General features: G+C 35.2%; 1 protein-coding gene across 3 annotated transcripts in view; it reads left to right on the forward strand.

The window, feature by feature from the left end:
• Positions 1-14,597, forward strand: part of ZDHHC21 (zDHHC palmitoyltransferase 21) — an 85,707-nt gene that overhangs the window by 87 nt on the left and 71,023 nt on the right. Inside the window, exons 1-2 of one of the 3 annotated variants that reach the window (XM_082401688.1) lie at positions 7,679-10,425; positions 13,243-13,441. In XM_082401688.1, the coding sequence (XP_082257814.1) occupies positions 13,288-13,441 (154 nt within the window). In that variant the 5' untranslated portion in view covers positions 7,679-10,425; positions 13,243-13,287. Of the gene's footprint in view, positions 1-7,678; positions 10,426-13,242; positions 13,442-14,103; positions 14,157-14,597 lie in introns of those variants that run through there. The other 2 variants (XM_082401689.1, XM_082401687.1) reach the window with 2 other exon arrangements.

A 14,597-nucleotide genomic window follows, 5' to 3' on the forward strand; every position in this document is an offset into this window, starting at 1 on the left:
TGCAGGCGCGAGAACGCCACGGCCGCCCCCCGGCCCCCGGCCCCTGCAGCCCGGCGCCCGGCCGCCCGCCCCTGGCTGCGCCCCTGTTCCGTGCCCTGTTCCCTGCCCGCACCTGCCCTCGCTCCCGCTCAGAACCCCGGGTCTAATGCGTGCCCTGCCCGCCTGGGGCCTGGCCTTTCTCCCAGCATCTTCAGCCAGAGCTGCAGCCGCCCGCCAACTGCCCCTCCTATAACTGGTGGTGGGTGGGTTCGTGCTCCAGTCAAGATGATTTGGGGTAGTTTTTCGTGTGTGTGTGTGTGTGTGTGTGTGTGTGTGTGTGTTTAATTTTAAAAAACCTGTGCCCTGAGTTTCTCGCGTGTGAACTGTAGTTTCCCTCTCTGTACCCGCGCCCGGAGACCTGCGTAGGGATCTGGGATTTATCCTTGCCATCACAGCCTTTCATTCATTTCCAGATCGCTGGGTGAGGCTTCAGCAGACTTGCAGGAGGAGAAATAGTTTGCTCCTTTACTGACCTTCTGCCTCCCTCCCCCAGATTCAAGAGTGGTTTTAAGAAAATGGCTTATGGATGGCGGCAGTTTGCACTTGTTACCATTCACTGTAATAGACCGCTGGATTTTAACTGGAGAGTCCATTTAAAGTTGTGGTCTTTCTCAAGCTGTATTTGGGGCGTATTTTAAGATTCCTTGTGAGTCAGTGGAGGATGTCTGTATCTCTAGGGCTAAGAGAACCTGACCAGTTTATTACTTGAAAATATTGCAATATAGCAGTCTATAAAAGTACAAGAGGAAAAAAAAAATCAAGGTCCTTGTGAGCGGGTCATAAATCATAGTGTAAAGTTACAGTATAAAATCATGACGACTAACGATAGTTAAGCACGCAGGTTAAATATTTGTCAAATGGATCCAAGGCCTAATATGTGTACTTTAAAAAATTCACTGCCTTCCTTGTAGTAAAAAGTAATAGTAATTATCATCTGATGATTGCTTAGTATATGCCATTCCTGAACTAAAAGGCTTTTGGTGTAATATCTTGTTAAATCCTTCCAACTCTTTAGATTTTATTTATTTTAAAGATAAAATCCAGAGAGATGCTTTATTTTCCCGTAGGTGTGCTAAGTTGTCATGGCAAAAAAGAGTTTTGAAGAGATGAGAAATCAGTTGGAAAGAAGGAACCAAATGATTTGGTGTCGTGGAAAGAAAACTAGATTTTAGTTCCATTGCTGTCACTATTTAGCTGTGGGGTCATGGGTAAGTCAGTGACCCATGCCATTTTTCATCTATACAACCAGGAAGTCAGGATAAATTCTTTAAGGCTCATTTTAGCTTTCCCATCCTTACTTGACATATGCTAAGTTTGTAAATAATTTAAGACCCTTTAACATGTTAAAGTTACTTTTAAAACATTTACCTGAAGAAGTATTAGTAAAATTATATCAAAATATAACCAAAAAATGTATAATTCCATACTTTTAGAATAATATTTGGTGTAGTACTATTGCAGAATTCCTCATTTTGGAGGTAAAACAATAGGATTATATTAAGTCCCTTCAAACTATTGTGACTTCTGTTAAATTGAACGTACTTTCGAAGCCTTAGTTGGAGTAAATGAACTAGAGCATATTTTAAATAAAACGGTGTCACGTTGCCTATCTCTGGGGTGTTTTACTTAATAAAAAGAAATGTAAGCATTTAAAAATGCAAACATGTAACCATCAGCTTAACAGGTATGTTCTAAAGAAGGAACCAGTGAATCATAAAATTTTTTACTTCTTATTTACTCACTGCCTGATTTCTCTAATTCATAGAGACTGATTCAGAACCTGTGGGAAAGCACATGGATAAAGTAATGTCGTGTATTAGTGAAGAAATGAATTTAGAAGTCTAGTAATGTCTCCATGGAGCTTTTTTTCAGGAATTGTAATTGAATGTGAGTCAATAAAATCTTTTTCAGTGTAGAAGGCTACATAGTGGCGTTATCAGTATTACCAGGCATAACAGGGAAGGCGGAGGAAAAGCTGTTTTTATTACCAGGGAGTTGTTCCCGAAGCTCAGTTTTACTTTTATATTAAGGAATGAAGACATTTTATATTACTTTAGTAAAACATTAGGGCTCAGTTTCAACTTTTCACATGCACTAAATAGAAACGGCATCGTAGCATGTAGTAGAATAATCAATGAATTAATACCTCTTATTAAAGTTGAAAATGTGTTGATTTGAAGCAGTCAAAAATATAGGTGAATGACATGAAGAAAAATGGAAAAACACCAGTCTTGCTTATTATCAGAGTAGTGATTTTTTTTTTTTCTTTATTGGAGTATAATTGCTTTACAATGGTGTGTTAGTTTCTTCTTTATAACAAAGTGAAATCAGCTATACATACACGTATATCCCCATATCTCCTCCCTCTTGGATCTCCCTCCCACCCTCCCTATCCCACCCCTCTAGGTGGTCACAAAGCACCGAGCTGATCTCCCTGTGCTCTGCGGCTGCTTCCCACTAGCTATCTATTTTACATTTGGTAGTGTATATATGTCCATGCCACTCTCAGAGTAGTGATTTTTTTGGTTAAGAATCTTTGGTAAATTGAGCTATTAGCCTAGTTTAAAAAGCATATCTTAATAGACGTGAAATAGCACTGCTCTCCATGGTAGCTACCTTCCCCAAAATATCTTAAAGTGATGGCAGATTATTTACTTATTTCCCTCTTTTGATGTACCATGGGAAAAAATGTGGTATTTTCAAAGTTTGTCTTCTGCCTTTTTGCCCTCCTCTTTCCCTGTGCTTTTCCTCTCAGGTAGATTGACTTGATCCATTTAAGAGACTGAATAGGTTTCTGCTCTCTTCATCTATCTGTTGCTGCCACTTCCACAAAAGGGCAAGTTAGGTAAAAATTAGTATTTTACTACTCACTGATTCATTCAATTTTAACTTAATGTGCTCCACTGTGATCTCAACCAGGCTTCTGATTTTAAGCCTTTTATCTGTAATTATGGAATGAATAACTTTTTTACCTGCTGCAGGATTTTCAACTTCAGCAAGCAAGGAGAGATTTTTTTTTTCTTTTAGTGTTATTGGTTTTAAATCATGTCTGCTCTGGTAAAGCCTGGTGTGAAGGAAATCTAATTTAGCCTTTTGGTTTGTTTGCTTTTTTTTTCAATCTGTTCTTGGTGCAGTGGGTACTAGATAGAGGTAAGTAGCTGGCTTGCCTTTCCTCATGGAAGAACATGTCTGATTCACACCCAGGAAATGCCAGAGCCTAATTTCTGGCTTTCACTGTAGCTGAAGTTTTTTCCTTGTGCTGTTTTTGGAGCAAAGTTTACCTGTGCCTTCTGTTCCTACCCTGCATTTAACTCCAGTTCTTCCCTTGCCTGTCCTGTCCTTTTTCCCACACCCATACCTTCCTAAATGAAGAGTCCTGCCTAGACATTTTGTACTGATTGAAACAGTATTTGGTAGTCTTTAATTCATATCATCACACACCTTCCCAGTTATTTTTGCTTTTTGTTGGGAGATTCTGAAGAAGTGTGTCATTGTAGTGTAATACTTTTTTTTTTTTTTTTTTAATTTTATTTATTTATTTATTTATTTATGGCTGTGTTGGGTCTTCGTTTCTGTGTGAGGGCTTTCTCTAGTTGCAGCAAGCGGGGGCCACTCTTCATCGCAGTGCGCGGGCCTCTCACTATCGTGGCCTCTTTTGTTGCGGAGCACAGGCTCCAGACGCGCAGGCTCAGTAGTTGTGGCTCACGGGCCTAGTTGCTCCGTGGCATGTGGGATCTTCCCAGACCAGGGCTCGAACCCGCGTCCCCCGCATTAGCAGGCAGACTCTCAACCACTGCGCCACCAGGGAAGCCCAATACTTTTAATAAAGGTATTAATTTACATTTTTTTCACTCACGAGGCGGGTACACAGAAGAGCAACAGCTTATGTTCAGTTCTGTCCAGAACATAGTGATTTAAAGACTTGTTCTAGGAAGTGGATTCTTGAAACCATTGATGGTACAGGTTTGATATGCTTTGACACTTTGTCTACCCACATTTTAACAGAGTCTTCCTGGAGAACTCAGCAGTTGGGTCAGAATTCCCTACTTTAATTCTGCATTCTTCCTTAGCTTTTGAAATCACGTCCTGATTTTCTGCCATGCTTCATTGCTTAATTTCCCAGTCCTTCCACTTTTACCTGAAAGAGATTTAGTTTACAGGCTTTAGTTCAGTCACTCTATTTTAGATAAGATCTCTATTTTTGGTTTTCTGCTTGAAGAGACCTCACGCCAGCCTTGTGGAAATACAACCTCCCTACATGCTTATAGTGTGATGTGAGGGAAAAGACTGTGTACTGTACTATCTGAGGTTTCTCATCTCTGACAAGTAGTTCTCAGACTTCAGTGTTAGAGAAGGTAGGCAGCTGGGTATAGTTAAATTGTATTTAATGATGGTGACCCAGAAACACTGTTTCATCCTGGAGTTTGTAAGACTAGATGTACAACTCATCCTTAGTGCCCCCTGTCCTCCACCGCCACAAACGCCCCTTTAAAGTTGCCATTGTTGGAGGTGTTTATCATTTGCCAGGCAATTTCTCTTTTAAGTATGACAACCACCTTGTGTGTTGATATTTTTATTACCATTTTAGAGATGGTTAAACTGAAGCTTGAAAAGAAACTGAAGTTTGGAGAGCTAATAAGAGGCTGTTTCATAATTTGAATGTGGCTCTCTTAAATGTCTGTATAAGATTAATTTCCTACTCTATTGAAATAAACTGAATACCTCTGATGTTTTAAAAATTGGATTACCTCTTTGGCTAATTATTAAAGACAGCTATATCTGGTTATTTTAGGTAGAATTACTTGACCAGTTTTTCAGAGTTGATAAAATCAGAAATTAAATAGCTGTATAAATATGTAAGATTCATTTTAAGCTGCAGTAATAAGGTTTAAATTTTATATATTTGTATATTAACCATTTTGTTTTGACCCTGGGGGGGGGATTTTGTTTGTTTGTTTGTTTGCCCTGTAAATTGTCGATTGCAGTCTCAGACGTAGCAATGTTAAAAATACTTGACAACATTTTGTAGTTATAGAACTTTGAGATATTCTTTGTTATCACAAAATTTCTTGGGTTTTTAAGACTAGAATTGCTTTTATATCACGTGGGTGAGATTTGATTCCACAGTGATGGCGATGCTGAACTAGATAAAATGTTCATCTCATTTTGGGTGCTATGACTGTGATGTAGTTCTGATAACTGTAAATGTAAAATAGGATTTTTTCCTTGATTTTAAGCCAGTGAGTGACTAGGGTTTGACTCAGGGATGGTTGGCTTGTGCTGTTACCTAATGTTACTGATGGAAACTGCTGTTTTGCTGCAACAGTAAGAAGCCACCCTAGAGTCATAGCCTGAGCAGCATTACTGACTTTGGCCATGTTTCAGAGCACTTCATTGTACCACACTTAATTCTGCTTGAGATCTCTTCTAGAGGAAGACGAATTCATTCATTGCCACTAGAGTAGCAGCTCCTTTACTATATCATTCTGTATTTTGTCTCTAAGAATCAAATGTGCAGCCAAAGAGACCACTTTAAATTAGCTTAGAAAGTTAGAGTATAAACAAGTTATATTTCACAATCTAACAATCATGGACCATAGAAAAAGTGACCCTGGGAGAAAGTACAGTTTAAAAAAAAAGTCTGTAAGGGGAATGGAAATGTAATGATAATGATTTTGATGTTTTTTTCCACATCCTCAGTATGTAATAGATTCCTATTGCTATGGTAAGCAGTATGCAGAGCAAACTCACAACTTGTCCTTTATTTCCTTTCTTGGAGAATGGTACCACCATTCACCTAGACCCTAAGCCAAAAACTTGGGAGTCATCCTAGCATCTGCCCTTTGCATGATTGATTACCACGTCCTATCAGTTTTACTCATTAGGTTCTTATTCTGCCCTTTTCCAGCATACCTCCTGTCTTAAGTGTTCCTTCCTCACCCCCCTCCCCTCCCCACTTCCTTTAGAAGTTACTGCTTTTGGGGTACTTACCATGTGTCCTCATTTCTCACCTGAGTAACCAGTAAGCCTAGCTTATTTCATATAGTCAGTCTTGGAACTTTATCCATCCACCCAAGTTCATTCTTCAAAGTGTTGCTCTTCTTTCCAAAATGCACATTTCATCATGGCATTCTTCTGCCTTTAATCCTTCAGTACTTTCCAAACTACTGTCTTCAGGGTGAAGTCCAAAGTCATTGGCATGGTTTAACAGTGTTTTTTTATTCTTAGATCACTCTCTTCTTATAGGTCATGAAATCAGTCTAGTAGGCTGTGACCAGCATTATATATTTTTATTAAAGTGAAATATAATAAAATAGTACAGTATCAGAGTACGTCACATATAGTCAGGGTGAATATCACTTCATTAAACTTTTTCAGTTATATTTTATATATGTGAAATACATACTCACATATCTCATATATTTCTGTGTATATATTACCAGATGTCCTGAACTATATTTCTTAAAGATGCTTGTGGTCGAAAGGTTAAACGCGTTTTATCCCATTCTTCCATATGTGATGACTCTAGTCATTTCAGTTTACTTAGATTTTCTTTACCTGCCCTTATACCTTTGCGTACTCTGCTCTCTTGTTCATTAAGAGCCTCCATTCTTCATCCTCAGGTTTTGTTCTCTCCAGAAATCTTTTCCTGATGGTAACTTACCGAAAGAAATAAATTTTTTATTGCAACCTCGTACACACAAATATTTACATAACTGAAAAGTTCCATGAACCAACACCCTTCCTGTATGAGAAGCATTATTGCCCCCTTGCCCTCTGTCTTACTTTGTCTTACTTGGTATTGATCATGTCTGTTTACTAGTTTGTTTCTATTGAGAATAAGGATGGTCTCTTTTTTATCTATACCAGTGCCAAGGCGTAGTAATATAGATAATGATTGAATTAGTGAAATACTGAATCAGTATATGTTTTTTAGAACTCTTTACAGTATTATTGTTTAAGCCTGAACTGTAGAAACTAACTTTAATGGTTGATTCTCTTAATGGTTTCATTATAGGAGGATAACTTTTTTCCTTAAAACAGTTAAACTAATATGTGCTTCTATTTTAAACTCTTTATTTTATGTTTATCAATTGTGATTAGATAGTCCAGGCCTAATATCTTGATAGATATTACATTGGATTTTGTCACATCAGTGACCTCAGAATTTATTGTCATTTTGTGATTTGTGGTCAGTAAGTTTGATGAAGCCCAAATGCTCGACATGTAATACTAATTTGATTTTATGGGAACCGGGTGGTTTCAAAAGAGAGAACGTTCATGTATAATGGTAATCATATAAAGATTTTGGGGGGCTGGCTGGATTAGATATGAAAGCATAGAATTAAGTAGAGTTAAATCACTTTATTTCTAAATTTAAACGTTTTTTTTTTCGTAATTGACATTTTTACGGTTAGAATATTTAGTTGCTTACAATTTTTATCTTTGTTGTGAGATATTATTTGTTAAACCATTAATAGATTCACACGGAGAACTGCTCTTGAGGAGAGATCCATTTGTTGGGATGTAATAAAAAAAAAAGAATGAATCAAGATAAAACCTCTAAATGCAAGTACCAGAACAATTACAACACATCTCAGTGAATTTGCAGGTGGTAAGTGCATTTAATTTTAATGGGAATATGTTTCTGAATCGTGCAGCGTAGTATCTGTAAAGTGTTATGTTTAGATGAATTTAACAATCTTTCATTTGCAAAAAAAAGATAGTTACTTTATGTTTATATAAAATTTTTCATATTAAATTTTAACTCCACATTTTCTTAAATAAGGCTTTCTCCATAGAGAAAAAAATCTGTAAATAATACAAGTTTCAGAAACATCTTCCTGAATTATAAGTCTTATATGGCTTTACAGCTGATGCTTCTGTGCTGCATTTTTAAAGATATTAATTTTAAAAACATTTCCTATAAGGATAATACATAGTGATAAAGAGAGGCTAAAAGTAAAAATTTTGTTTGTGAGGTTGTAATGTCGAATCACACCTCATTGGCTATCTTTATTTTTCAGTTGGTCGAGAAGAATTTAGAAGTACATATGTCTACTAATAAACTTACATGAACACATAAATATGTATATAAAATGTGACAGCATTCCTTCTCACTACTCTTTCCTTCCTCAGCCCAGTGGTAACCACTGTTAACAGTTTGGTAGATGTGTTTTCTTCCGCCCATACAGAAATTACTTATACATATATTTTTTCTAACAAAAAAAGAATCATGTTATACAACGTACATCTGAATACCCATCACCTAGATTCTACAACCAGTATTTTACTGAACTATATCACATACTCATCCATCTCTGTGTCCACACATCAGTCCATGTTTTGGGGAGATCCATTTGAAAGTAAATTGCAGACATCAGTATACTTCCTTCCCCCTCTCCCCAATAATACAGCATCCATATCATTAACTAGATAGAGTTCATTATTGGTTTAAAGGGTTTTTTAAAGGTGAATTTACATACCATGAAATGCACCAATCTTGTGTATTGCCTAGTTTCAACAAATGTATGACCTGTGTATCTCAAACTCCTGTTAAGATAGAGATCTTTATCAGCACCCCAGAAAGTTCCCTTATGCTTTTTCCTAGTTTGTCTTTATCCTCCCCTCCCTCCAGGAAGCTACTGTTAGGATATTTCCCCCCACCATAGATTTTGCCTATATAATTTGCCTCTTTTCACTCAACACTATGTGTGGGTAGCCGTATGCAAATCTAGATCTACTTCCTTTTTTTCTTCTTTAAAAATTGCAGTAGCTTGGAAATAGTCTACACTATGGATGTATTATAATTTATAGTATATGACCATTGCCTTCCCTCTACAAGGGCATTTAGGTTGTGCCATATTTTTGTGATCACAAATAGTGCTATATAGAACATCCTTGTACGTATATATACCTGTTCACTCTAATGAATACTTTTGTAGATATTACTAGATGTAAAACTGCTGGGTCAAAAAGTTTGACATTTTAATAGACACTGCCAAATTGCCCTCCAAAGATGATTTTATCAGTTTACATGTATATCAGCAATGGATGAGATTGTCCTTTTCTCTGTGCCCTTTCAACATTGGGTGTCACCTGTCTTTCTAGAATTTTGTCAGTACGAAGGGTAAAAAATATACCTAGTGATTTCACATTTTCCTAATCAGTAATGATTAACCACTGGATTTTTTTTTCTTTTGTGAATTGCTGCTCTGTGTATTTACTTTGTATGACTCTTAATAGTCATATGGTATATTCTTTTTTTCCAGGGATGCTTTGTCTTTTCATTTTGTTTCTGGTGTGTTTTGAGCTTCAGAAATTTTAATCTTTATGTGGTCAAAGGTGGCTTATGGGTCTTGTTGAAGATCTTCCTCATTCTAAGATTATAAAACCACTTGCTATATTCTTCTACTAGTTTTGCTTTTCATTTGGAATTTTGAAGAGAAGGAGAAATCACTGTGAACTAAGGTGCCAGGAAGAATTTCATATGGCGAGTGAGATTCAAATTGACCTTGAAGTATGAGTTGAATTTAAATAAAGTAGACAAAATGGTAGAGACATTTTGGACAGAAGGAATGAGAGAGGGAATATATTTTTCATATTCATGGAACAATAATAAGACCACTGGCTGAGGTGGCAAGTCATATAAAACTGCAAGTTTAGAGATATTCATTTGGCTCCATTTCTTGTAAATTATTTTGGCTCACTTTTATCATTTTTTAAAATCTGCATTCTGGTGTTATAGTTTTCTGTCAAATAATAGTTTTCTGTCACTTTCTTTTCATAGTGACTTCAGTATTCTTCCTGAGGAAAATATGTGGTGAAATTTTGTTGCCTGAAAAGGCAAAAAAAGGAAAGGTGGTTTCCTACCAGAGTTGTTTGAACATTGTGAATATTTACTAGTCTAGTTTATTAGAGTTGAGTTATAATTTCTTTAAAAAAAAAAAGTCAGTGCTGTAGTAATTTACATCATTAATGAAGTTAGAGTGCTCAAGTATAGTTACCAGATATCAATCTTCAAAAATGTTGAAATACCAGTGTGTCCACTAGTTACATCAAAGAGTTATGAGCTCACCATTTAATATACAGATTAATATGTTGGATTCTCTAGCTGATGAAAGTATTTACAGAAGCCACCCTTAAGACTGAGTAGCAGCATTGTGTTCAGTTTGGTTGTTGCTCAGGATGTGTAATAGTTTCTGTTCAGCCGTGAGCCACGCCTGGTAGATAATAGCTGAGTGGAGTGATCCTGCAACTTTACCAGTTACACGTTTCTGGTTGTAATCTGATTTGTAGCTCTTGGAAGGCTACTGTTTTCTTCTCTACAATCTAGTTGTAAGGATTATGTGGCACTAATTATGTGGATTAATTTTCACTACTCAGGTATTTAAAAAAGTATTCAACATCTTATTTGTTCATTGTTTTATTTTTCTCTCCTTAGCGTACTTTTCCTTGGGGATGCTTGTTCTTTTAGAGCTTGTTGTCTGTGTATGTTTATATCCAGGAAAAACAGACACATTTTAAACTATACTTTTCATTTATAGTTTCTGTTGTGAGGAACTCTTGCAGTGATAAGAAAAATTTGTTATTCTCTGGTAGAGGAGAATAAAAATAGAGTTTAAAAAAACAAATGAGTGTGATAATTTTGCTACTTGTTTTGCTGGCTTGTATGCTTTTCTGTTTCTAATACTAATACATTTAGAAATAAGTAATGAAATTACTCTGTTCTGTGTAGTTACTAGAATTCGTTGTCTGTTTTTTTAGTCGTGAATGGAACTGAAACATTAAAAGAAAGAAAGTACATGAAGTTAATGATATTGAACATGTTGAGAGACAGAGCCTTCTGTCATTCTTTTAGCACTTGATGGTTGGCAAGACTATAAAAATAAACATTCTTTTTAATGTTTCTCTTTTTAGGTATGTTGATAGCTTGTCATTTGTATTTGAGTTCATTTAGCTTTTAAAATAATCATACCTAGAAAATTAAATCCTCTGTGACTTTCCTCACTTTAGTGATACTGATAGGTCTTTTAATTTTTAAATTAAAAGGTAATGAAGTTCAACTTTTACTTTTTTAAAGGCCTAGGCATTATTCCTATTTTAAAATTCATACATAAGTCCTAACTGAGACCATATCTGATTTAAAGAGTTGGGTGGTGAGTTTGAGTTCTTGTCTTTTTTTCTGCTGTCCCAGTGTTTCCAGGTTCTAGGGATAATAGGATAGGGGTATTCTTTTAAAATTAATCCTTAATCTTTTTTTCTTTGTCCTGGTAGCTTTGTAACTTTAAAGAACATTGGCAAGGCCTCTAAAGGGTGTAGTACCCTGAGGCTCTTCAACTGATGATAAATTATCCTTAGAATGAAGTAGTCTGGGATGTAAGCTGGAAATCTGGGAGTCATCCTCCAGAAGCTTACTGGTTTGATTCTGTTTCTTCAGTCGATCTCTCCAAAACTAATTTTGGCTTTTGCCTTCTCTTAGCCTAAATGATCTTTGTCTTTAATTTCATCCTCCACACCAGAGCTTTAATCCTTTATTTAAAATACAAACCTCATTATGTTACCCGCCTGCTTTAGTAGCTTTCCAGTGCCTAAGAATGGCATCTTTATATCCATCATGATATAGCCCTTTATTTCTTACCACTTGCTCTCCACTGAAAGGTTTGTGATTTCTCACGGCAGTTTGTAATACCTCCTACAATTTTTACTCTTGTCTACCTCCTGCTCTTCCTTCTGTTTGCAGTATTGTTGTCACTTTTCTTTGCTTGGATAACTTTTACTCTTCTTTTAAGATTGAACTCAGCTCACTCCCCTGCAGGGGGTCTTGCCCTGATTTAATCAGTCCCCATCTTTCTGTGCCTATAGTAAGATCTTGTCCACATCCCTGGAATGTATTATATTAAACCCATTTTATGACTCTTTTCCCAATTAGACTGTTAGTTCCTTTAAGCAAAGACCATGTCTTATTCATCATTGTATCTACAGTGTCTAGCAAGTGACTAGTATATAGTGGAGGCTCAATGAATATTTGTTGAACTGAGTTCAGCTCATTGCTGTACATTGAAGTCTTAGTGAAGCTCCTGGATCCGTGGTTCCTGGATACCAGTCAGCTGTATCGAGACACCTGGGGAGCATTTTAGAACATTTTATAGGTTTTTGAGCATTACTCTGTAAAGAATTATGATTCAGTACATCTGGAATGAGGCCTGGGAATAAGTATTTTTAAAAAGCTCTTCAACTGATTCCAGTTTGCTTATAGGTTTGAGAAACATTGTCCTAGTGTATTATTGTATTATTTCATTGTATTTTATGTAAAAAAAGTTGCCCCCTAGACCTCATATAGTAATTTATTATTTAAAGTTTATAAGTTATAGCTACTAAAGTAAGGATATATTTTAGGTCACTTTTTTAATACCATATGTAGAAGTATCTTAACTTTAAGCCTCTCATTGTGAGGCCTATTAGCATTTTGTTAACGCTGAACTGAAAAAAGCCCCATTTAAGCAGGAGTCTTCTCGAATTGATAGTAATATTAGCTGGGCTTCATTCCATGAATTTAAGTATTTTTGGCAATTTGTAACTACTTTTCACTTTTTATTATAATTTTTCAAAATGATTTTTAAGCATTTTGTTGTGGTTTAAAATTAAATTAAGTTGAACAAATCTTAAGTGTATATAGCTCAGTGAGTTTTTACATATGTGTATATCTGTAAGGCAACAGGTCAACATATAGAACATTTCTGGCTCCTCAGAATTTCCCCCATTTCCCTTCCCAATTAATAAACACCCCTCCCACCACAAGATGAGCACTCTTTTGATTTGTATTACCATCAGTTAGTCTTACGTACAAAACTTTTTAGTAGTTTTAATCATATCTTTTGGTGAATATGTGCACTCATTTCTCTTGAATTTACACATGGAATTGCTGAGTTAAGGGCAGACTTGTGTTTAACTTCAGAAGGTAATGCCAGTTTATACTCTATGATTGCAAGTCATATGAAAATTGAAATTAAATTATTTGAAGCTTATGGTGAAATTTTAATAGCCTGAAACTTCCCTTTGTTTTCTAAAGTGTCCTATTTTGTCAAAAATATACATAGAAAGAAAATTTAAGTGTCATTTCATAGTTGCCAAAAAGGTAGTTTTGTTTTATTCGAATAATTTTTCCTATATAAGTAATTTTTTCTTTTTCCCTTTCCTTAGGTTCATCTTTCCTTGTGGGTTGGCAGGCAGTCATAGGACTGCAAAATGGGTCTCCGGATTCACTTTGTTGTTGACCCACATGGTTGGTGCTGCATGGGTTTGATTGTCTTTGTCTGGTTATACAACTTTGTTTTAATTCCCAAAATTGTCCTCTTTCCTCACTATGAAGAAGGACATATTCCAGGCATATTAATAATAAGTAAGTTGCTAGATCTTTATTTATTTCTTTGGATAATTCAAGATTTTTCTCATTGTGAATGTTTTTGGAGTATAATACCACTATAATAACCTTACTTTTAATATTATTCAGTGCTATTAATATGACGTTATTTACTAAATTATGGACATTTTTAAAAAGAATGGCCTTTATATATTTTGCAGGGTTAGATAAATGTGATATCTTCATATCTAACCCTACAAAATATATAGAGACCATTTTGTTTAATAAAAGACTGGCACAATAGTGCTATTTATATAGGTCTGTGTGTATTTTTATTGTTTCTGTTATATACTTATTGCAAATGTGGAAGGAGTTTTAAGAATGATTATGATACACATTATTGAGAAAAAGTTTCATGATATAAAAATTATTGATTATGATTTTGATTATGATAATACTTTGAACTTCTGGATAATTATTTTCTCCTATAGTTTAATGGTGATAGTTTGCTTATGATTAAAAGAATAAGATTGTAGTGATATGTTTTACATGTACATGGCATTTATAGTTTTCATGTACATTATGTCTTTTTGATCTCATAAGAGCTCTGGGAAGTATAATCTGTTTTACAAATGATAAAACTGACCAATACCATGCAGTCAGTCCTGGAGTTAGCACTTGAACTAAGTTTCCTATTACAGGTGCAGTGCCTTTATCCCCCCAACAAAATGCCTATTTCTTTTTCATCTAAAAGGTAGAATTATAAATGAATGAATATATTTTCCTTTACTGTTATTTTTTCTAGTTATTCATTTTGAAACACAACAATTTCTAGATTCTTTATTTTCAAATTAACTATCTTAGGATCTATTGAAAAGAGCAATTGAACATCACTAACCCAATGTAATTTTGAAGCTAGCCACTTAGAGTTAATGAAAAAGTTTAATTGTAGAATAGGTTTAAAAATGCTGCTTTGATTCTGTCAAATATAGTACATGTAATAATTAAAAGGGATTCATTTATACCAATATTAGTAGGGAATTTCTGTTAATAAAGAATCTGGTTTATAACAAGTTTATCAGTTATTATTATACAAAATAACTATTTAAAATTAGTACATTTTAGATAATCCTCTTGGCAGTATTATTTGATGAATGAAATGAATTAATCATCTTTCCATCTTATATTTGAAAAT

The sequence above is a fragment of the Balaenoptera borealis genome (assembly GCF_965194805.1).
Source record: "Balaenoptera borealis genome assembly, chromosome: 8".
NCBI classification, from domain to species: domain Eukaryota; kingdom Metazoa; phylum Chordata; class Mammalia; order Artiodactyla; family Balaenopteridae; genus Balaenoptera; species Balaenoptera borealis.